Genomic DNA, 23383 nt, shown 5'->3' with positions numbered 1-23383 from the left:
GGCTGCATTCACACATGGAATATGTTTGTCCCAGTCTAGAACCTGCAGCCTACTTGTTTTTTTTTTCTTTCACGTAAAAGGGATACAATTTTTGCAATTAATGAGTGTTGCACTGTCTGACAGTCTGGAAACATGAGAGAGAAGCAACCAGGTGTAAAATAACCAATGAAAAAGAAAACTAGGCCAGATTTTACACCTCTAACATCTCCGAGCAGAGCTTCCGCCTGGAACAAAACGTTGTACTTGCATAGAGGAAAATAAAAATTATGCAGAAATAATCTTCCCGTGACAATTGGATAGACAGTTATGGTGCGCGTCAGGGAGGAACAAGCTAGTTGAAGACAAAACAACAATGGCTGAAGGAAGGACTTATAAGCAGCAGTGACAGGGAAGCTGTCTTGTAAGGAGCAAAGCATGCGAAAAGCAGCAGTAAGGACAGAGAAAGAAAGTGAAAATGCTAAGAGACTTCCTTTAGATATTCTGCTTGATGCCGAATTTCTCAGTGAATTTAAACGTTCTATTACAATATTTCCTTGGACTAAGAAGGCCAACTACTGTCTTGGATTAAAATGCAGCTCAAATAGTCCTGATATGAATAAGTTCTGGCTGTACTCAGAAAGTGAAGCAAATTATTTTCGGCTGCCCAGCAAAGGCTTATCATGATATAGTTTTGTGGTTAATGAGGCTTAACGGTGGACTTTTAAGCTGCATTCACATCAAATGCTATTCCCAAATCCAATTCACTTCCTCAGCTTCTGTTTGGATGCTAATCCGCTGCTTGATGCTTGTCCAAAAATGTGTTCATAAACTTGACGCTCCAGTGTTAAGTTAAAATTCAGACAACTCAAGACGCTTGTATGAAAATTTTGCTTCCAAAGGTGCTCTCACAGCAAGCCTGCATGGAGAAATGGCATCAGCTAACTAAGAAGCAGCTCATACATATCCTGATAATCGCAGAGGATAATTATCTTCCAGAGCAGGTGTTTTTTGTGGATAAAACTGGAATATTCTGGATAGAGATGTCGTCTCACAGCTACTTCTCTGTATTTGCGGATTCTCCATATTTGCGGAGGTCAAGGGTCCCTAACCCCCGCGAATAGGGCGGGGATACTCTATATATTGTTTATGAGGTTTTGAAGATAAGGATGACATTAATAGATCAGTTTTTTTTTTTTGAAGAGCTTCAGTAATTCCATGTGGGTTCATAAGATCATTCAGAGACTAAACCAGCACGGTGGGGCTCAAAAATTGCCATTTTCAGCGGTTCTTTCGTCTTTTTTGTGACCAGGTTTAGAGACGAATTAGTCTGAGGAGAAAACACATAAAATACTAAAATTAGAGGACCTTTTTATTGTTGTCTTGATTGAAATAAGAAAAACATAACTAGGGCTGCACGGTGGCGCAGTGGTTAGCGCTCTCGCCTCACAGCGAGAAGGCCCCGGTTCGAATCCCGGCTGGGACCTTTCTGTGTGGAGTTTGCATGTTCTCCCCGTGCATGCGTGGGTTTTCACCGGGGACTCCGGCTTCCTCCCACCGTCCAAAAACATGCTTCATAGGTTAATTGGTGACCCTAAATTGTCCCTAGGTGTGAATGTGAGAGTGGATGTGTGTGTGATTGAGGCCCTGCGACAGACTGGCGACCTGTCCAGGGTGTACCCCGCCTTCGCCCATCAGCAGCCGGGATAGGCTCCGGCACCCCGCGACCCCGAAAGGGACGAAGCGGTCAAGAAGATGGATGGATGGAAAAACATAACTAAGTTCAGGTGGAGAACAATCCAAATCTCCTCCATGTTGATTTTGGACTCCACCCACTGATTGCATCATCAACACATCACAGGCCAAATCGGCGTTCTTGATTGGTTGACCCAAAATGTGCTATCGCTAGACCACTGCAACGAAAAAATTCACGCCACATGACCTGCATTTGTGTCTGTACATTGACCTAACATTAAAAAATGGCTGCTCCTGACATGAAAGGTAAATGACATAAATGTTTACTTCATAGACGGCCCAAATATTTGTAATGACGGAAGAGTTTCAGAATCTCTTCTAGTGCCCAGAAAGTTGTTTCTCAAATGTTTGAAATTATTTGGAAAATACATTTGAAAGCCATTTAGGATTGATGTCCATTTTTCATTATTTCATTCTAATTACTGAAACAAAATGGCCATATCCATGTAGTAACATTTGCAGTATTGTTTGAAGAAAATTGTGTTTCACTCTTTTCTCAATCTAACTATGTTTCATGCCAGTTAATCTCTAAATAAGATAAGTACAGCACTAAAGAGGCCAACAGGACTGCAGAGATGAGATAAAATAAAGATTCGAGCAGATATGACATATCTCTGTCACCTTTCAGCTGCAGCATTACAACATTGGTGAATGTTGTGATGTACAGCACAGTGACAGGAGTATCTCCTGGCAAAAATTCAACTGAACCGTTGCCACAGTCTGGCTGTTAGTGGGAGAGACAGAGTCAATGTAACTATAATGAACTGAGTCAGCTGTGTGTCCATTAATCCAAACTGTCCCCTTGTAAACGAGCAACATGATAAAAAAAAAAAAAAAAAAAAGAAAAAAGACATGGCAGGTTATCTTTCACTCCCTCTGCATTGCTGCACTCACAAGTCAATCTACAGTCTTCACTGAGTTGTCTCTACGGTGGATTTTCTCAGTAGTCATGAAGCTGGTGGAGTGTGGCTTTGACTAAATTAATTCAAATACACTGTAGTTGCTATGTTTTAAGATGCAAATCATATAACACACATATCCATACATAGAGCCATACACATATACCATACACATAATCGCACACATATATACACTTAACCGCATACATATACCACACACAACGCTATTCATATACCACATATATAACTGTACACACTTACCATAGACATAATTGTCTACATAAATCATAGACATACCATACACATATACTACACTCATAAGTGTACACACATACCACACACATAGCCATACACATATACTACACACATAAATGCATACATATACCACACACAACGCTACACATATACCATGTAAATAACCGTACACACTTACCATAGACATAGTTGTACACATATATCATAGACATACCATGCATATATACTGAACACATAACAGTACACATATACCACACACATAGCCATACACAAATACCATAAACATATACCACACATAGACGTATAAATACCATACATATAATGGTACACATTTACCATAGACATAGCCATACACATATACCACACATAAAATCGTACACATATACCATAGACATACACATATACCACACATATAATCATAAACATATACCATACACATAGCTGTACACATAAACCACACATATAACTATACATATATACCCCACACATAACTGTACAAGTAACTGTACTCATATACCAAACACATAACTGTACACATATAGAAAGAGACTCTCCCAAAGCTGTATGATTTAAAGCTCAAAATTTTTTTGTTGTTGTTTGTTTGTTTGTTTTTTTTTTCACTGCTTCCTGTGATGTGCAGCTCAAACATGGCAACGTCTAAAGTATATCTTGAAAAACTGACAATTAAATTACATTGGTTGGAACAAGAAGTTAACGGTTTTCTACGGCAAATGGTAAATGCAAATGCAAATATAGTGTTTAATGTCTTTCTCAACAATATTTTGACACATGGGTGGGAAAGACGGGAACCGCCTGCTCTATATCTTCACCACGGTTGCGGTGACGGTGATGTTACACTTACTCTGTCCAGTTCTCATTTACAGTCAACGAATAGAGGTTCAAAATTCCCTCTTGTCTTCCCCAAAAATAATAACAAAATGAATATACATCAATAAAACTTCAGAAAGCAGGGTGTAGATATGTAAGTTTTGTAGGTAAAATTTGACTTTTTAACGTAAAAGTCATGGGAGAGCTGCTCCCTTTCGCAAACTGTATCCAGTGGTCTTCTTTTTACATTTCCAATTTACTTCTCACAAAACAAATCGTCCTATTTTCTCCTTCATACAGTGTTCCACAAAAAAGTTGGGATTCAGGAGGCACAGAGTTCACTGTCAGAGACATGTGAGCTAAAGACACCAAGGATATACAATACAGAGGGTTCGCTGCAAGGTGAATGCATCTTAAATGCTTCAAGGACAAAAAAAGAATACTCTGCCAAAAACAACAGCAGGCAAATCAAACAGAGATCAACCTGTATCAGCACGACAGGAGGAAGAAGACTGCAGTGAGTGGCTGGAAATCTGGGATCCAAAAAACAACTTAATCTGAAAAACACATTGCAGTGACCCTGGGTCAGTAATGTCGATGTGGCAGATGACAAAGCACTACATAGTTTTAAGCACTTAAGCTGCCTCTAAAACAATTGGTAGAAAGCGTGGCAGTGGTTTAAAAGTTAAAAGACTACTGCCTAACACTGAAGCTCTTTTGCAGAAAATTTAATTCAAAACCCACAGACTAGAAACAAGTCGGGACAGCTGCAAGATGAGCCACATCAAAGAAACACTAATAATGTTTGATACAGTTTGAGGTACCAGACTTCATGAGGGATCACAGGGTTTAAATTTAAAGCTGCATTAATGATTTAAGTCTTCCACTCATTGTTTTCTGTTCATCCGTCCTATTAAATAATAAAGGTGGTGACTAATAGGCTAACAACTCATGCCCATTTATACTAACAACTTACAGTTTTTCTTCCTGCAACATAAGGCACACCAGATTATAGTTTTTGATTTTGTGTCATATGTAAGGCACTTTAAACAAGAAAAGAGTCAGAGATACATTTGTCAGTCAGTCAGACTTTATTAACATCATTTGCAGTAACTAGAACTTTTAGTAACATGTTAGCCATGTTAAAAGCGTATACATTATACCTATAACTTTGTTTGCAAAATGAGATACCGCTATAACAAACATTACTGTGACTATGCTTACTCCTAGTTAGTAACACTAAAAAAAAAAAATAATAAAAAAATAAAAACAGTCTCAACTCCTTACCTCGTTTACAAGACCTAAAAAAACTGAGTGATACAGCTAAAACGAACATTATTGTCACTATGCTAACTCCCAACCATGTTAGTAACACATGGGAGAAAAACGCAGACCAACACCGCTACACCATTAGCCGTGTTAGGATACTACAATAACACCCAACCTTCAGCAACACAGAAAAATAAAAACACAGTACGGCACCTCTACACATTAGCCGCATTGGCGTTTTCACAATACCTGTAACTCTCAACCTTGTTTCCAACACGTAGAAAAACAGAATGATATAAAACAAATGTTACTGTGACTTACTATTTACAATAACCCTCAACCTTGCAAGTAACACATACAAAAACAGTACAACACCGATACACATTAGCTATGTAAGTGTATTTACAATATCTCCCAATCTTGTTGATAACGCAAAAAACAAACAACCAAAAAAATACTGCCCAACAGTGGAACACGTTAGCCTAATTACAATAACACACAACCTTGTTAGTGACTTAATAATAATAAAAAAAGCACCCAATGTTGTTAGCATTAAAATTAACCCATATCATAGCTCTCTATATTTTAAGGCGCACTACCGTTTTTGAAAAAAAAAAAAGTGTGCCTTATTCTGCAGATAATACGGTAGACAGTCTGTTTTCTAAAACCACCGTCACGGGACATTATTCTCTAAATCTGTGACTCCATACCTCCTAATATCAGTAAGAGTTTGTTTTTACAGGAAATTTTCATCAAACTTTCTCTTAACACACTTAAGCATTGGCTCTTCATAAGAACTCGCACACATACTCTAATTTTACTACAAGCCATAAAACTTTATCTCATGTATATATAGGATAAGATATGTAACGTAGAGGAAGTGATACCTAAAGCTGGGAGTTTGGTGCTAGACAGTGTCCAGTTTCTGTCTCACAGAGCGAGCGAGACCGAAACTTATCTCTCAGATAGTTCTGACATGAAGGATGACTCTCGAGGTGCCTCGGCCAAGCTCCTTTTCATGTACAGGAATGCGGCGGCCCGCAACAGCGCTATCGTTTTCATGCAAAGTCAGTCTGTTGATGCGCGGAAACAGAGCTGCAGCAGCAGTTCACCTGCTCCAAGATGAACGCATATCTAAAATGCACTGCAGGCAAGACAGAGGGAGGACAAAAGCAGCAAATGTTCTGCTTTGGGCTCAGAGCTGCACAATCAATAAGTCCCAGGAAGTCTGTTCATTTACTATTCGGCTGAGCAGCCAGGAAATATTGGTCAGTGTTGAGATGTTAACAAGCTGGTCAGCTGAAAGGAAGTGGGCCCTGGCTGAACTTTCTGTGTTCATCGGTCTGCTCCAAGGCAGAAAATCAAACATTTGTCTTGTTTTTATTCTGATCTGATCCAAAGCAAACTCTTATAAACTAATTACTGCAATGCTAATTTTAAGTCTGTAAAATTAACTTTTACATCAAGTTCTTTCCTATAGACCTTTTTAAACAATAAAAAAATAGCCTGATGTTTCAAATTTGATTCACTTTCAACTTATTTTCATTATTGAGAATGGTGAAGAAGCAGTATCATCTTAAATTTATTCTAAAAAGAAATATATAGATGAATACAATAATGTATCCCTCAGCAGAGCGAACAGCAAAACCTCAAGTCTTTTTATCAGCAGCTGCAGCAGCGACCTCTGCACAACTGCAATCAGTCATCCCGCAAGTGACATCTGTAAAGACTCCAACGAAAAGGTCGCAGAGAAAAGAGATCGAGATTGAAGTGCGAGGTGACAAAAAACAGGAGTGGGATGAGGGATCGATACATATAAATAAAGAAAGAAAGAAAGATATGGAAAGAGAAACCTTCAGGCAAAAAAAAGAAGGGGTGGTGGGGAAAAGAGTGACCAAGACAAGGAGAGTGGGAGAGAAAGCAGAGAACTGGCAGTTGGACGGAGAAGAGGCATGACGTGAATCCAAATAACCCTCTGGTCTTTTGTTTTTTTCCTCAAAGCAGAGAGAATACATTGTGTTTTGACCCAGCGTTCATGTTTCAGTGTATTCTGGCTGCTATCAGACCAGAGGTGGGGCTTTGAGGTGTGAGATGGTGTGATCCGCTGTGCATTTGTGTATGGGAGGGATCTAATTAAGTGCTGGTGGAATCTTGATCGATGTGCAGTCCTGCTCTTGACCAATAGAAGTCAGTCTTGTGCTGTAGCAGTATTGACAGGTGTTTCTTCTCTGCTTCTTTGCTCCTTTTTTTAATTCATTCCTGTTATGGATTTGTTTGAATGCTAAAAATCAGAGGTACATCTGTAATTCTGTGTGCTCTGGGACTGTTTCTTTTCATTTATCCATGTGAACTTTATGTTTGTGGATCGATGAGTCAACATGGAAAGAATGAAAGTGAAGCCTTCAAACTACAACATATCAGACATTTCAGTACACAGTTCTTTGTGTTTTTATGTTGAAAAGGGGAAATACTAAAATAAGTTCATGTGAAATAACAAAATAGATTTTTTTTGGACTGATCAGTGTCTAAACTTTTTGTTAAAAAACTGCCTTTTAACAGAACTAAAACAAGAAAATCAGAATGTCTGTGGAGTTTTTGAAATGGTAACACGTAGAAAATTAGCATGAAAGTTCATCAACTTTAAACTATATTTTTAAAGTGATGCTTTTATCTGTTTGTACTGTGACAAAAAACATCTCTGCACATTTTCCAATATTTTTATACTATTTTTACTATTTCTTAAAATGTGAAATCTACGGGGGCCAGAAGTGCAAAGCATAAATCACTCATTGTAAAAACATATCATAGACCCAAACAATTAAAAAAGCAAAATAATAATAGTAAAAAAATACATTTTAGAAACCAAAGAAAATTCCAGAAATCAAAATGAAATGTTAAGAACTAAAACGCAAAAGGAAACTAGAAAAAGTAGATATTATGGGACATCGTTGACTGGATGTTTGAGTTTCTTCTATTGTGTCTTCAGCATCTGCATTCTAATAAGAGTTTCATGATTAGTACGGAGCGTTTAAATAATAACTTTCAGTTAAAAGGATGGACATATGGCATCATCCAATCAGCAATGTCCCATCGTACCTACCAGATCCGGTGTTAGAATTTTGGTTAAAAAGTAAAGTTGTAATTTATGATTTGTTTCTCTTTTTTAATGCTCTTGAATACATTTTTGAATTGAGTGATTTATTGGTGTGAATTGCACTTAAGGGCCACCGTATAGAAAATACTTGATTTATTACATTGATATTATTTACCATTTAAAGTAGCTGCTGATGTCTTTATGAGATGAAAAATGAATATTTCTGTTTAATTTCTGATATTTTCATGAAGCATAAAATAAATTGTGAGACAAAAATACATTTAAAAAAAGCTTAACCCCTAAGTAGTCTTTAATCTCTCCGGATAGTTTGCCAACCTCTTATTTTTATGATGAAAGAACAACACCAACCATCCCAGTAGTTTAGTTTTAGAAATTTAACGAGAAAGGTTTTTAGCTTTGACATATTTGGTTTTGGACAAACATGAGTTAGTGAACATAATTCTCAGGAATAAATCCTTGGAACTTTGTCTATAGTGGAGCTTTAGTTTTTACCTTGTCTTAGCTTTATTTTTGAATTTATACATCTTTATTTTTTATCTTTACACTTTCAATTTATTTTATTTGAAAAATAAAAAATAGTTTGATATAAATTTTTATGATTTTTGTAGTAAGAGATTATCAACTTTACAACTCAGAATTGAGTTTTTTGAAAAGTTTCAGTTTTGTTGTGGAATTATTGTGTAATATAAGATAAAATATCATTTGAAAAAAAAAGAAGAAGAAGCAATGGATATCAAGATTAAGCATTACTAAAAAAAACAGCCTTATAGATAGATAATGATAGAGAATTGTAGTCAAAAGACTCAAAAAGGTCTTGGATTTCTGAGGATTAACAACAGTGAGATTTTAGGATTTCTCACTGTGGGTAATATACAAAAAATATTTTGACATTGTGGGGAATCATGACAGGAAGTTTTCCACTTTGGTTTCCTCAGACATGTGGCAAAAAAGCCCAAACGTATATTCCAGGGTGCAGAACTAATTCCTTAAAGGTGTTGATTCGCCACAGTGGGTTTTCAGTAAGTAGATGATGGAGTTCAGCAAGAATACCAACCCAGTTCCCCCTGCTGACATCCAGCGACTTGTTTCAATCAACTTTTTACGAGTATTTTGGACCACAGAACTACAGATCGAGCTTTGATCCCATTTCACATCTAGACTGCAAGCTTTTACCAGACCGAACCGTGATTTACTGCTTTGTTTGTAAAACTGTCTGGGGCTACTTTGAATTCAATTCACTGATACTCATCTATAAAGTGACTTCATCTTCTGCGCCGTGTCTCCGTAAAGAAGCATTTTTTGCCTGCAGATGCTCCTTCTCAGATAATGGAACAGGCTGTCAGATGCAGTCAGAGCAGGGACACCCCTCATTCAGTGCATGCATCTCTTGAAACCACTCTGAAATAAATACATTGGACTTCACTTTAGAAAAAAAAAAAAGGGTTTAAACTTTATGCCTCGAGTCTGCAATGTCATCCTTTTTTTGGCTCTGTGCTGCGGCTGAGAGCCTCCGCTTGTTGCAATGATTTATAAGTGTACTTAAGTCATGATTAACACACTGTGTCATCACCAAAGAGCATGATTGCTCTACACAGAAAAGCAGACAACACAACTTCTCCCTCTAGAGACATTTGCTGTCATTTATCCCTCTTTTGTTCTTGAGTGATCCAAGCCAGAGCACAGAGTGTCCAGCCCGGGAGTAGATGTTTTATAATTCAAGGCTGAACCAGGTATTGAGATGTCTTATGTGGCAAGAAACCAAGTCTTGTTATCTGCCACATTCTGGAGGGACGCTAAATAAATTAGACTTAGTATTTCTTGGCCAACATTTTTAAGCATTATTGAATCAAAAAAAAGTTTTGATCCTGATGCTCCTTTATTTAAATGTCTGCGAAGGCACGTTGCACAGTGTACAGTTTTAAGAGAAGTGTGGTATTTTTTTAAAGGGCACCTGGGTTTTTGCCTGAGGCGGTGTCTGCCTGCTCAGGCTGCAGAGTCGATTTGACTTGAAACTACAGGATTTCAAAAGTTGAAGAAACATCAAACGGAAAAGCTATTAGAAACCAACATTTTCTTTCTTCTTTTTTTTTTGTATTTACATTCCAAACAAAGTTGGTATCAAGTCTAATTCCAGATCTTAGTGACTTTGAATACTCTAGAACATTTTGAACCTTATAACCCTTGTTAAAACAAAGACAAAAAATAATAATTATAGAGGCCAGTCTTTGTGGATTTTTTTTGTATTTCTATATTGCTTTTGTGTTTTAAGATTCATAACTTGAGAATTAGCTTAGTTGCATGCTCCCATGCGGGGGTTGATCCTGGGTGCTGAGCTTTTAGGTTGTCTGGATGTAAGTTTACAAACAAGAGCATCTTCAAGGAGGCGCAGGTGTGTCTTGAAAGTGGAATATGCTATTGTTATTTGTGTGGAGTAAACACATTGTAAAGTATAAAGTATGTAAAGGGGGTTGAAAAATCTGTTTGACGCACCTGCATCTCACCTACTGGTGTTAAATGCTACAGTGACCACTTCCAATGAAAGGTTTCTCTGAACATCTATATAAAACGGGCTTCCGAGTTTAAAACTCACGTTCACAGGTCATTACACAAGTTTTTGAAGTCTATTTTCAGGTTCTACGTACAGCATTCACGTCCAGTTGACCAATCAGGGACTCAGATTCGGTACTCACATTGTCCTTTTTAGTTAACAGAAGTGCAGAGCGTTTAAAAATAGATCATGAAGTAGAAATTAATAATTGTGGTTTGTATTATATGACACCAAGTCTTTGATATTCTGAAATTGATCTGTGAAAGAAAAAGCCTGGAACAAGATTCACCAGATTTACACCGCTTTGACATTTCGCACCAAGTCTCTTCCAACGGTAGTGACATGCGCTAGTATCAAGTGGCCAAGGTCCAGTGTGAACACCATATGCTAAAGATGCGACACATGCCCGGTGTGAATCTAGCATAAATATTTACTCCAACCTGTCGACCGCAGCGTACCCATAGAAAAAAAGGCCTCATACAGGTTGCCCATTTAATGGGCAGCTGATTACCAAATCTTCACTTCCTCTTAGGTTGCTACATCAAAGTCTAAAAGAGGCCCTATGATTAGGATTCACATTTCTCAATCATCAATAGGAACAGCTGACAGTGTGCTTAGAGGTGCAAAGATTCCTGAATATAAAAAGATTATGTTGAAACGCTCTTGATTTATGGGTAGAAAACCAAAGTTAAAGGAACTATGTATAACAAATAAATAGAAGACAAGTCATAAGGTATAGCAATAAGTACATATAGTCTTAATAAATGCATTCGTCCCATTTTAAGCAATTGTATTTAAAATTGTAACTAAGTCATTTGTTTTCTTCTCAGTTTTAAATGTTCTTTATCTTTCATGTTCTGATTATAATAATTATTTATATCAAATGAAGCTTAGATACACAATAATTGAGAGAGAACTGTTTCTTTACATTGCCTTATCTTTAAATTCATCTCCTGGGTTTGATTTGTTAGGCTTTGATAGATTTCTGTATCAACAATTACAAATGAACGCTGAAACTGTTGGAAGCTAACAAAGTCAGCATGCTAAACATGTTTGTCCTGCAGGTTAAACTCAAGAGGAGGTTCATCAATTTTCTTGTTCTGCATTCCATCACCCAGATGTCATACCTGCTTCCTTCTAACAGCTTCATCCTCTTATGGTGGAACACATTTGTGCATCAAAAAATCATTCAATTCTCTTTTTATTTTGACATCAGTAAACAGTGAGATCTCATACACCTTATTTAAAGGCCCACTCTGATAAATATCATATTTTTAACAAGATTTTGAGGCACTTTTCCCACAATGGAGGACATAGCTAGCAGGGTAACTGCCTCGACTGCCGGTCCCTGGGTAGCAGAGCTCGCTATGCTGGCCCTCCAGCGGTTGGCTGCTTGGCAGACGGAGAGCCGCTGTGATATCCATCATTGCGGGTGTGATTGCTCCAGCTCCAAGGGCGTATGGTGTTTTTATATTCACCAAGACAAAAATATTAAGATCCTCCTGTTTTATTTTTTCCCACTTAAGTTAATGCTCAAACAGACAGAATAACGTTTAAAATGGCCGTAGCCCACGCACAGTTCCCAGTGCAAGAGTGAAGAACATCATATCAGGGGAAACTCTGAAAGATCTGGTGAACCCTGACATGACGATGTGCTTGCCAGCACCTCTGTATAGATTTCCAAAACACATGAACCCTAGTTACTCACTTAACATCATCCATGTTTTCTAAGACGTGGTAACGAATGAAGTCCAGCAACAACTTTGGCGGGTGATCCGTGGCCGGGATGTTAAGGCGTTAAGCAGTAAATATGACAGGCTTACAAAGAGAGGCAGCAGACGCGAATTTGACGCTTGAATCACGTCTGGTGTGAATACAACATTAGAATCTCGTCCAATTCTTTCTTAGATCCCCAATCCAAAGTTATCTCACATTTTGCATGTTTTCCAACTGGATACAAACGGAGACAGGTATGGAATAAGTCTACAACCTTTCAGAAAAATGGAATTTACCTGGAGTGTTTTTAAAATGGTAAATGTTCAAGTGATGCTACAAGACATAGAGCTCCTGCAAAGACCGTTAGAGCCCCATGCGAGTTGTCTTAAGTCATTATGGAAAACCATTCTGTGACCGCTGTTTGCAATTTGTCACTAGCTGTCACGGCCCAGTGAGAAAAAGAGCGGGTTGTTTTAATGTTCCACTTCCTTAAAGTCCCAGTGAGACTGTAAACATTTAACCTAAATCTGTAAGTAAACAGCTGCCGAAAATCACTGTGGCTTTCCTTCATGTCCTGCAGTCGGAGTTGGAGGAAAGAGTGGTCTGCAATAGGATAGCACATCAGAGAACTGTACGTTCACAGAGGTAGTCCCACTTTACACCTCACCCTTTAGAATCAGACCATGCTCTGAAGGAGGCTGAGATATTCAGAGTTTGCAGAGAAACTTTTCAGTTAAGATTTATGTCACCAAAATAAGAGTGATACGTGTAAAGCTGACAAAAGATATATACCTTTATTAAGATACTTCTTCATTTTGAACATAGCTATACCCGTTAGTCACATGGACCCATATGGGGGTTGACCTTACGGATGCTATCGATGTTTGGGCTGTCCAGGTCCCTGGAGGATCGTGAACAGTCAGGAAAATGGAACATGTGATTGTTGTGTGTGTAGTAATGTGAAGTATTCATAAGGATAATGTAAGTTACACACACCTATGACCAGATGCTGCCGTACAGTGCCTTCACCTCACACTCTTTATTATTAGTCTGGTACTGGCGCCTTACTGACTGCACAAAAGTGCTGTATGCTCTGAGTATGCACGTAAGTGCTCATAGGACACCCGAAAACTCTGCCCAATTTTTAGCAGTTTGGCTGCATGGGATACGTGTGCACTCGCACACTTATCCCTCGATATCCCAGCACAAATAGGACTCATGCAATCTGTAAGACCCGCCTGTGTCTCACGTACTTTCTCCTTACTTATTCTTTTTAAATGTTTTTTAAATGTTTGCTATGAACTGTTGCCCGCAGCGTACCCGTAGAATAAAATGTGAATGAACATTTTCACTCTGCTGAGTATTCTAATCTTAAGATTTCATGCAGTTATCACTAAGGCTTAATTCAGTTCCAGACTTTTAAGCACTGTTATAGATTTTAATTTTGTGAGTTTACAGCCAAACAGTAAACTTGAATGACTTACCAGTCGGAGTGTCGACCTCAGTCGTGGAGGTGATTGGCAGAGGATCCTCAATCCAGGGTGTGGCGTGGAAAGGAACACTCCAGTCACTCCATGTCCCGATCTCTGTGTCCTTGGCAGCGACCTTTATAACCCAAGGGTGAAAGGTATATTACCTTATTTGGAATTAATAGAAGCTTAGAAGGTGAGGAATACCTAAAACCCTACCTGGATGACGTACTCCTTCCCAGCATACGCATCTGTGATGATGTGAGAAGTGCTTTCGGAAAGCTCCACCTGAAACCAAATGAAAACGACAGAAACCAGCACAAGTCAATTCATCATAAATAAAGGTCGTTCAAACATGCGTCTGTGAATGATTCTTTTTTTTTATAGAAAAATGAATGTCTTTTTGTAGCCAAAGGAATAGTTTAGGATGTTTCTTTGACTCTGGAGACAATTTTGAAGATTACTTATGAGGATTCCCCTTTTTTTTTGGATGCTCAACGTCTACTTAACTCAACTCATAAACTATGTTCTCAGTAAGTATTCCACTCCATTAGTTATTAAACAGGAAAGGATTAAAACAATCGGGCCTGACTCAGTTTAAAACTGGTTTTCAGCAGGTTCCTGCTCTGCAGAACATAAAACTCCAAACATAATACGCAGCAAGACAGACAGAAACAATCACACACTCAAAGTATGGGATATTCCACACTTTGAGTGTCAAAAGTTATTCCAGCTGCTTCACAGCGATCAGCCATACCATCATTTATGAATAAATTGCATTCCTACTGGAATTGTGCGGTCTAATTCATATTAAGGTTGGCCGGTTTTACTTAAACTTACTTAAAATAATGGCGACAAGCATTTCAGTGATCTGGTATTCTATTTTATAAAAAAATTAAATATAGGAATCTTTAAAGGTGCATCCACACCGAACGTGTTTCGTACAACAAATTTGTGTGGCCTGCCCCTCTTGCGGCAAATTCGCTGCTGGCCACTCAAATCGAGCTCCTGCCACACCGCCGCACCACACCCATTGCCGAAATTGCGGCGCGGGACTTGAGATCGTCTAAATTTGCATCTGTACCTTTGACTTAAAATCCACACTGGCTCCCTCCGCCACGCGAATCACTTTGAATGCACCTTTGATTTAGATTCGATTTGATTCAGCTCTTTCATTTACACACAGACACACATGTATATATATATATATATATATATATAAATATATATACACATATGTACACACTCCACAAATCAAATAACTATAACTTTTAAATAAAAGTTACATTTTAAATGACTTGCCACCAGCTTCATTTCTTAATTGAATTTTCCTTAAGGTACAGTTGCAAGGTAAATATGCAGTGAAAATATTACATTTTATTTTTATATTTTTTGGAACTGACACAGAATAAAATAAAGTCTAATCACTCTTGTATGTAAAAGATGCTAATAGCAGTCTTCTCTTGGAAATCCTGGGATGTGGAAAGAGCAAGTTTTTGGATCGAACTTCTGGATCGAATTTGCTCCGCCATTTCATCTCCTAATTGGAAGATGGGAAATTATGTCATCAGCTTCTGTCACATTTGAGACCATTCCCTTAAGATGACCTTGCATTCAATCCAATCCGAGCAATTACAAATCGCTAGGAAGTATGAACTGCGCCTATAGCTTTGAACACTTTATGGTCAGGTGTGTTTCAGTGAGAAATCATCATTCAGATACTGACTGCTTCTATATCTTTTTCAGTAACTGTCTTTTTTTTTTACCTAAAATTTTGATGCAACTGCTTTCCAAACATATACTAAAAAACTCCAACCGAGAAGCATGAAAAACACCGATCGCATAATTCATGATTATACAACCAGAGAGCCCTGGCATCCACACCATATCATTTTCTGACACACCATAAATGCATGCTGACATCGGGAAAACTTTTGTGTTGACTTTAATTTGCAAAGTGAAACAGTGAATGAAAAAGTTTGAGTTACAGGGTAGTGCATGGGAAAATGATTTGCTGCTTCCCTGTAATTTACTGTCACTGCTGCATGTGTGTTTGCTTGCTTGATGTCTAAACGGCTAAAGGAGAAACAGGGGAGGCTGCTGCACTGTTGCTTTGCCTCCTGAAGTCAAAGAAACGATTTGGTGAATGCCTGTAGCCCTCTGCAACCTATACAGCATCGACAAACCAAGAAAAACACAATCTACACACACTTTTTAGGGTAGTGTTAATCAAATCCTGTGCTGAAAGGTAACTGAGACACTTGACATGTTTTTTCCAACGTAATAGATGCAAAGCATGACTGTGAGGTTGCAAACAAGGCAACTAATCTGCTGACTTTCATACCTTTTGAATATAAGTAATTGATTTGATTTACAATGTCTATGTAGTACTTTATCTTTAAAGAAAACCCATTAGCCCATAACAATGCCGCCAATGCAGTCCTTTGCATAGCCATCATGAGGTCACTTAGACCTTTGCAGAATGTTTTTGTTGGAATTAAATTTGATTAAAGGGCCTCTATCACACAGAACCACATTTTTTAGCTTTTTTTGGGTGTGTTATAGTATAAATCCCTCATGAAAAACAACCCCAAATTAGTATTTTTCTCATTTCACACATCTCTGAACATTCCTCTTCAACTTTGCTCTCTGGGCACCAGCCCGTCCCAATCCCCCAGATAGATCGGGTACCAATGTTCATACGTATGAACATCAGGGAACAGCCCCTTCCAGGAAGAGTCTGTGCTGCTAGCACCGCCCCTAGGCTAACACACACACCCACTTCCTCCAAGGAGTTAATGGTGATTGGCTAATCGCTTTCTTTCTAGCATTGACTCTGAGAAGAAGTGGTTCCTCTTGCACATAATCAGAGAGAACAACAGCTCACTTTTTTGCAAAATGACAATTCTAAGTTCAGTGATAAATCCAACAGTACGAAGTACAATGTAAAAAAATATAAAATCACACATTGGATTTTTTTTAACAACCAATGAAGAAACCAGTAAAGCTGGTAAACTGGTAAAAAAAATAAAAAACACTTCTAATCAAGGATTAACATTGCTCTCTTGGAGGGGGAATAGAAAATATAACACGATTGCATAAAAAGGGGCCTTGGTAAAAAGGAAGAATGAAAATAATTGGGCAATACTGTGCCAAATTCGGTTATGGGTCTACCCACAATCAGCACTGACACTTATGACCTTGGCAGGAAGCTATTGACTCAGAGATCATCACCGCTTGACCAATGATCTTATAAGTTGGGCTTTTATTACTGTATCTGATTTACTGGTCACTGATCACTCCCCTTTACAGCTGCAGCAGAAAGAGGTCTTTAAGGTCCTGTCACACAGACACTACATGCACTTCGAGCATTTTCCACGTATGAAATTTCAGTCAGTACTTGCCTGATATATGTAATTCACAAGCGTTTCTTAGTTAGTCATTCGTTAATGTGCGCAGATGTCCATCTAGGGTTTTGATCGATGGGTTTTAATGCGAATTTGGCTACGAGCTGTTTAAAATTATTTGTTTGGTTGCGAATTATGCAATTGTGCATATTTTATGTACATATTACGTAAATCTTATGCAATTGTGATTTTTGCAAGATGCATAGGAAATTTTATGGCTTTCTACGACTGTTCCTTGTAAGTATGCCTAACGGACTTTTCACGCATGCACTACCGATGTACAACTCTTAGATCCCATATACAGTATGATGCACATATCAAGTTAAAATTACATAATTGACCTACAAATCACTAATGAATTGCGTACAAACACACTTAATGTCCCATCCTTTGGTCCAGGACATTGACTTCTACTCAGTTTTGATGGGGTGGCACACTATCTAAATGTCTCTGTCATCTAGTGGCAAATTTCATTTTTACACTTTAGAGTATTTTATATGACGGTCATTTTGATTAAATTGGGCATCTGACAGAAAGTATAATTTTTGTGGCTAAATAAGTAGACTGGTCATAATTCTTTCACGCGGACAAAATGACTCTTTGCAATTTTAGATGAAGACACTCATATTTCTCCGTCTCCTTTATTTTGGAGTCCCTAAAATGTAAAAAAATAAAAATAAAAAAAAGGATACAGAATTTTCTCGGAAAAAGTTAAGAAATTTTCTTATAGTTATTGGATTTCAATAAGTAAGAAATTATAGGCCAAAATCTTGATGAAAATTCTAAAAGCAGCCTCACAAAAACATGTGTTTTTAAGAATTTGGTAAATATCGGAGAGTTATTTTACATTTGTTAAAAAACCCAATAAACTGCGGCAAAATGGTTAACTTTAATTATCTTTGAAAACGTTCTGGACTCTTTTTACTTCTCAAAGTGAAAACCAAAACACTGCGTGTTGCTCAAATGGTCAAATGCTCAGGACACAGAATTCTGTCAAGCAACAGATCCACAGCTCAATGTGACAACATTTCCGCAGCACTTTAGATGCCAAAAGCTTCCATTAACCTTTCAGAATAATGGCAAAAAATCACCTCAATACTGCACCATTTAGGCCATCAAAAGTGTCAAACACCAGACAAAACGTCTCATTTTTTAAGTTTACTAGGTCAGTGACTGGAAGGAAAATTCCTACTTTTGATGATGAAACAATGAAATTATTGTGTTTGGTCACAATTATCCCAAGAAAGTAAAGAAAACAAGATGTATCAGTGAAGAGTTCAGTGAAGGCAGTTTTCCAGACTTTGACCAAATGTGAATCATGAAAAAAATAAGTGATGGCCCTGTTCCAATTTTTTTAAGACCCACTCCAATGAAAATTGTGTTTTTAATATGTTCTTTTGGCATTTTTCTCATGATGTAAACATATGAAGAAAATTAAGCTTAAATATATGATAAAGCACTAAGCTAGCGTTTTGGTTTATCTCCATACGACGGTTTTCTTCGTAGAAAATCTTCTTTCAAACAAGATTAAATTCCTGTTAAATACAATGTACCAAAACTAAAGCAAAAAAAAAGATGAGCTGCTGGATGATCTCCATTGTTGTTGCTTTTCTAGTCATCACATGATGGTGAAGCAATGACACGCTAGCGGTCTATAACAACGCATGTGCCGTGAAAACAAACTGCTCAGTGGAACTGAGTGGAAATGCTCACCAGAATTAATTGGTCCGTACCGTACTACTCCTTACCAGACCTTACTAGACCGGCCTGCTCAGTGGAAACGAGAATTAAGCTAGCAGAAGAGTGTATAAACAAAGACCTCTCAACAACAGGGAAAAGTTGGGTTAAATATGGCAAAATCATAATGAAAAGACCACTGTAAACACTAATAATAGAGCAGGACTTTAAGCAAAAGGTTTGAAAAACTTACAAGAAACTGAGAGTTTACTTCTGGATGCTTCTTCATTCCACGCTAATGGAAAGTTAATACGGAAAATCTATGACTAAAATGACAACATTTGGATGGAAGGATGAGATTTGAATATGGGGATAATTTACCATAGATATTCAGGAAAAGCAACACTTGTTTTTAATTTGAGAGCGTTTTCATGGAGAATAAAGAATGCACTAATTTCTTTGTCCACCTATTCATCTTATCTTTTACACATCATGATCACACATAGGCTCCATCCCAACAGCAGCTGCTCAAAACCTACCAAAAACGTGGATTTCCCACTCAAACCACCAGATCATTTTTGTCTCCACGCACGTTCTTTCTTCTTTTCCCAGAATGCCAACCTACAACACAGTCAATCAGACTAATAAGCCACTCACAAACACCAAGCAACCGAACCTCATCAGTCTTCCCGTAATCTCTCGCTCATCACACAACCCACTCCGCAAAACTGACCCCGTATTTTTCAACCCCCCCCTATATTTTGCCATCTGTTTAGAAGGAAGCTCAGTCTTTATCTGCCTAGTGGAGCGCTGCATTTCTAGGCTTAATTTCATTAGCGGTATGCAATAACAACGTCATTCCAGCATGTGTACAATCCATGTTCCCACCGAGAGCTGCCTGTGTGGTTACACGCCGAGTGGGACTGCTTGGGCATACCTCTGAAGCTAAATCCTCCACTGTTTAGATGTTGCCCATCCAGCGTATCCAGCTCCCATCAGCATTCCTGACTGGCCGTAAAGTGTGTCTGCGTGTTTGCAAACAAACGTCCGCGGTGTGAAACCTGGTAAAATTCACCCATTTGCTCACATCTGTTGGATTTTTCCTGTGTTCCGCAAAACCCTTTATATATTTTTAAAATATACATTTATGCTTGCTCACATTTACCGCTGCAACTTTGAACGCATCTTTCTTCTGTTTACGTGTGAAGCAGCACACGCATAAACTACATGTATGTGCGGTGGACGGAGTGAACAGCTTGCAGATAAACACTTCCAAAGAGATGGATGTGTTGCTGCGATGCCAAGTGGTGGAATAGGAGGCAGCAGGAGCGAAGCTCGATATCGTTTCCTAGACAGAGAGAAGGCTGACTGGCTAAAAAAATGCCCTTCAGAGTGTGGAGGTGTTACGGTGATGGAAACCGACTTATCTCCTCTGTGTGTGAGTAGCGTTTCACATGTGTCTGCAGGACGGATCTGTTCAGCGCTGATTATATACACACTCAATTAGACGTATTATATGAAAAGAAAGCCGCCAAACTACATAATATTTACCTCATCATAATTATGTCTCATTAGCTCTGAATAAATATTCTGTATTTCCTCACACCAAAACACCAAGACACTGATGGTAATAATAAGTCTACCCTGAGCAAATGAAGCGCTATTTATTTTGAAAGAGCTGCCTAAATGATTTTGTTGGCCCCTAATTTCCTGCAAGTACACGTAAATGTTGAGTCTTCTCATTGGAAGGTGAACTGCTGCATCCGTCAGATGCCAGCTTCGTCCTCCAATCCGCCGCAAGCTGCTGGGAGCTGTGAGGAAATGCAGAGTAAACACACTGACAAAGCCAACACTTACATTGCCGCTAATGACTTTGGATAATTACTGAGATTCAAAGGGGTCACTGGCTAATTTAGAGTTACCTCAGACCTATTAAAATGTAAATAACCAACTGATCCCAGCTGAATGTCACCAAAATCCTTCTGCGTACGAGTCAATGAGTCACCCCAGACCAAAGATGCTTCATTATTAAATTATTTTGTATTTGATGTGATTTGCTGGGGAGAACATTGATTTTGGAGACATTAATCGATTTTGTGTTCCTTCTGTGGAAACTATCTTGAACTTCAGACTCTAAGAAATACATTTGTAGATTGCAGAGGAAGGTTGCAATGCACCTTCAGCAGGGGAGCAAACACAGACCCAGACTTACATACACAAACACACCAGGCCAGGGGGCCGTAGCGCTATGCAAGTTTCTATAACCGATTTTGGGCTCTATGTACAAAACACAGGCATTGATAGAACCAGACGGAAGTTTGCCCAATCAGGGACATGGATTTGGTGGTGATTTATGTATGGCGTCCCTTTTAATTCACGGAACTACCAACCATTTGGAAATTAATCATGACGGAGAAATTAATAATTGCAGAATCAATGACACCAAGTGTTTCATTTAAAGCTGTAAAAAACAAAGCCTGGAACAAGATTCACAAGATTTCTATCACATTGACGTTTCCCACTAAGGCTCTTCCAGCTGTTGGTGGAGGACTTATAAACAGTAGATAAAGAAAAAAAGCCCCTCCCTGCTTGTCCATTGTGAAAACAATGGGCTAAAGACTCACATGTACTCTCTTTAAGATGCAGCCACACCTGTCTACGACCCTCTACGGGTTCAGACAACCCAAAAAACCCTCAGACTTTTCTGGATCCACCACTTAATTCTGTGCTTCTGTTTATAAAAAAACAAATTAGACCAATTTTGACTTTTAAAAAAAGTGCATCGATGTTTGCAAGACAAGCAAGAATAAGGCTCAAAAACAATCATTTCCCCATAAATATTCTTGTTTTGAAGATCTATAATCATTCCTTCCTTCATCACACTTTCCAAAAATTTAAATTTAGTGCTTTGCAAAAACTTCAAATGACTTCTCAAGTGAAATCAATAAAGTTTAATATCGTCTTATCTTCCATTTGTTTTATTCATTTGTCTCGTTTCTGTTAAATGCAAGACTAAGAAACTCCATGTGAGCAATAACTTATACAAATGGAATTCCAAGCGTCAGTTTTTGTCATTCTAGAAACAGACATGGAACGACATTTAAGGGATATTTTCGCTGGACAAAAATGCACTGATATTTATTACGCCGCAAGTCGAGATTTCAAAGGAAATACTCAAATAAGATGAGTGACAGAAAGATATTCATGCAGACAGACGTTCAGAATTAAAAAGAAACAGATGTGAAAAAGTGTTCAGAAAAAAAAGGAAAAAATGCAAAAGCGAATAAAAAGCACAGAGAGGGAGGCATGAAGGGAATTGGCGTTGGTGGTCAGATTTAATCCAGTGAGCATGTCTGTTGTCCTGGAAAGGAAACCCAATTATATGGCACTTCCACTGGCCCAGTGGCGCTCTGTGTGCATGTGTGTGCGTATGCGCACCAAGAAGGTTGGTCTCATTAGGCTGACTGACAGCTCCCATTTTTCCATTGCACTTTCCACCCATTTGAAGGCACACATACACACACATACACGCACGCAGACACACTAGATCCAGGGGTAATTTCTCAAACAGTATGTCTTTCTTTGAAGTCCAAATCGCTATTGCTGCAATTACTGTAAAAGGGAGCTGAACCTCCCAGCCAATAAGAAATCCTGAATCGGACCTTACACTTTTAACAGGCAACATTTCAACCACACAGTGGCAGGGGTGGCTCCAGATTAACGCATCTTTTTTCCATGGGACCATAACAGAACAGGACACATCTTAACACTTCATCGCGCCAATACCGCAATCGCAGGGTAGATCATCCTAAAGTTGTCCGTTTAGTTTGTCCACAATAACCTCGACAAACTTCTGATTAGCATTTATACTTTTTTAGCTTAAAGACGCAATTGTCACCAGAATTTCAAAAGTTGGGTATTTTATTTATACTTATTTACAGGAATCTTTGAGATTTTTTTTGTACTTGTTTTTGTTTAGTGTGAGAGAGTTTGACCTCTCTCGGTGGGTGGAGTTCTCCTGCCCTAGGAGGAGAAGTTTAAATATCTTGGAGTCATAAGTAAGGGAAGATCGGAGCATGAGATCGACAAGCAGATTGGAGTGCCGTCCGCCATTATGGTCAAGAGAGAGCTAAGCCAGTAAGCAAAGCTTTCAATTTACAGGTCAATTTTTGGACTAGTACTCACATATGGTCATGAGCTCTGGGTCAGGACCGAAAAACAAGATCCCGGCTTCAAGCGGCTGAAATGAGCTTCATCTGTACGATATGAAGCTTCGACACCAGTAGAGACCCGCTTGTCCTCCATGTTGAGAGAAGCCAGCTGAGGTGACTCGGGCATCTGGTCTGAGGGAAGTTGTTCCGGGCATGTCCCACTGGCCAGAGGCCCCGGGGAAGAACAAGGACACGCTGGGTAGATCATATCTCTTGGCTGGCCTGGGAATGCCTCAAGGTCCCCCCAGATAAGTTGGT

General features: G+C 38.6%; 1 protein-coding gene across 2 annotated transcripts in view; it reads right to left on the bottom strand.

The window, feature by feature from the left end:
• Window positions 1-23383, bottom strand: part of cntfr (ciliary neurotrophic factor receptor) — a 288320-nt gene that overhangs the window by 5739 nt on the left and 259198 nt on the right. For both annotated transcript variants that reach the window (XM_024257707.2, XM_024257708.2), the window contains 2 exons: window positions 14050-14118; window positions 13846-13966 (listed from right to left, as the gene is read on the bottom strand). In XM_024257707.2, the coding sequence (XP_024113475.1) occupies window positions 13846-13966; window positions 14050-14118 (190 nt within the window). The remainder of the gene's footprint in view (window positions 1-13845; window positions 13967-14049; window positions 14119-23383) is intronic.

Source organism: Oryzias melastigma, linkage group LG12 (genome assembly GCF_002922805.2).
Source record: "Oryzias melastigma strain HK-1 linkage group LG12, ASM292280v2, whole genome shotgun sequence".
NCBI lineage: Eukaryota > Metazoa > Chordata > Actinopteri > Beloniformes > Adrianichthyidae > Oryzias > Oryzias melastigma.
This window is presented reverse-complemented; position numbering and strand designations above follow the sequence as displayed.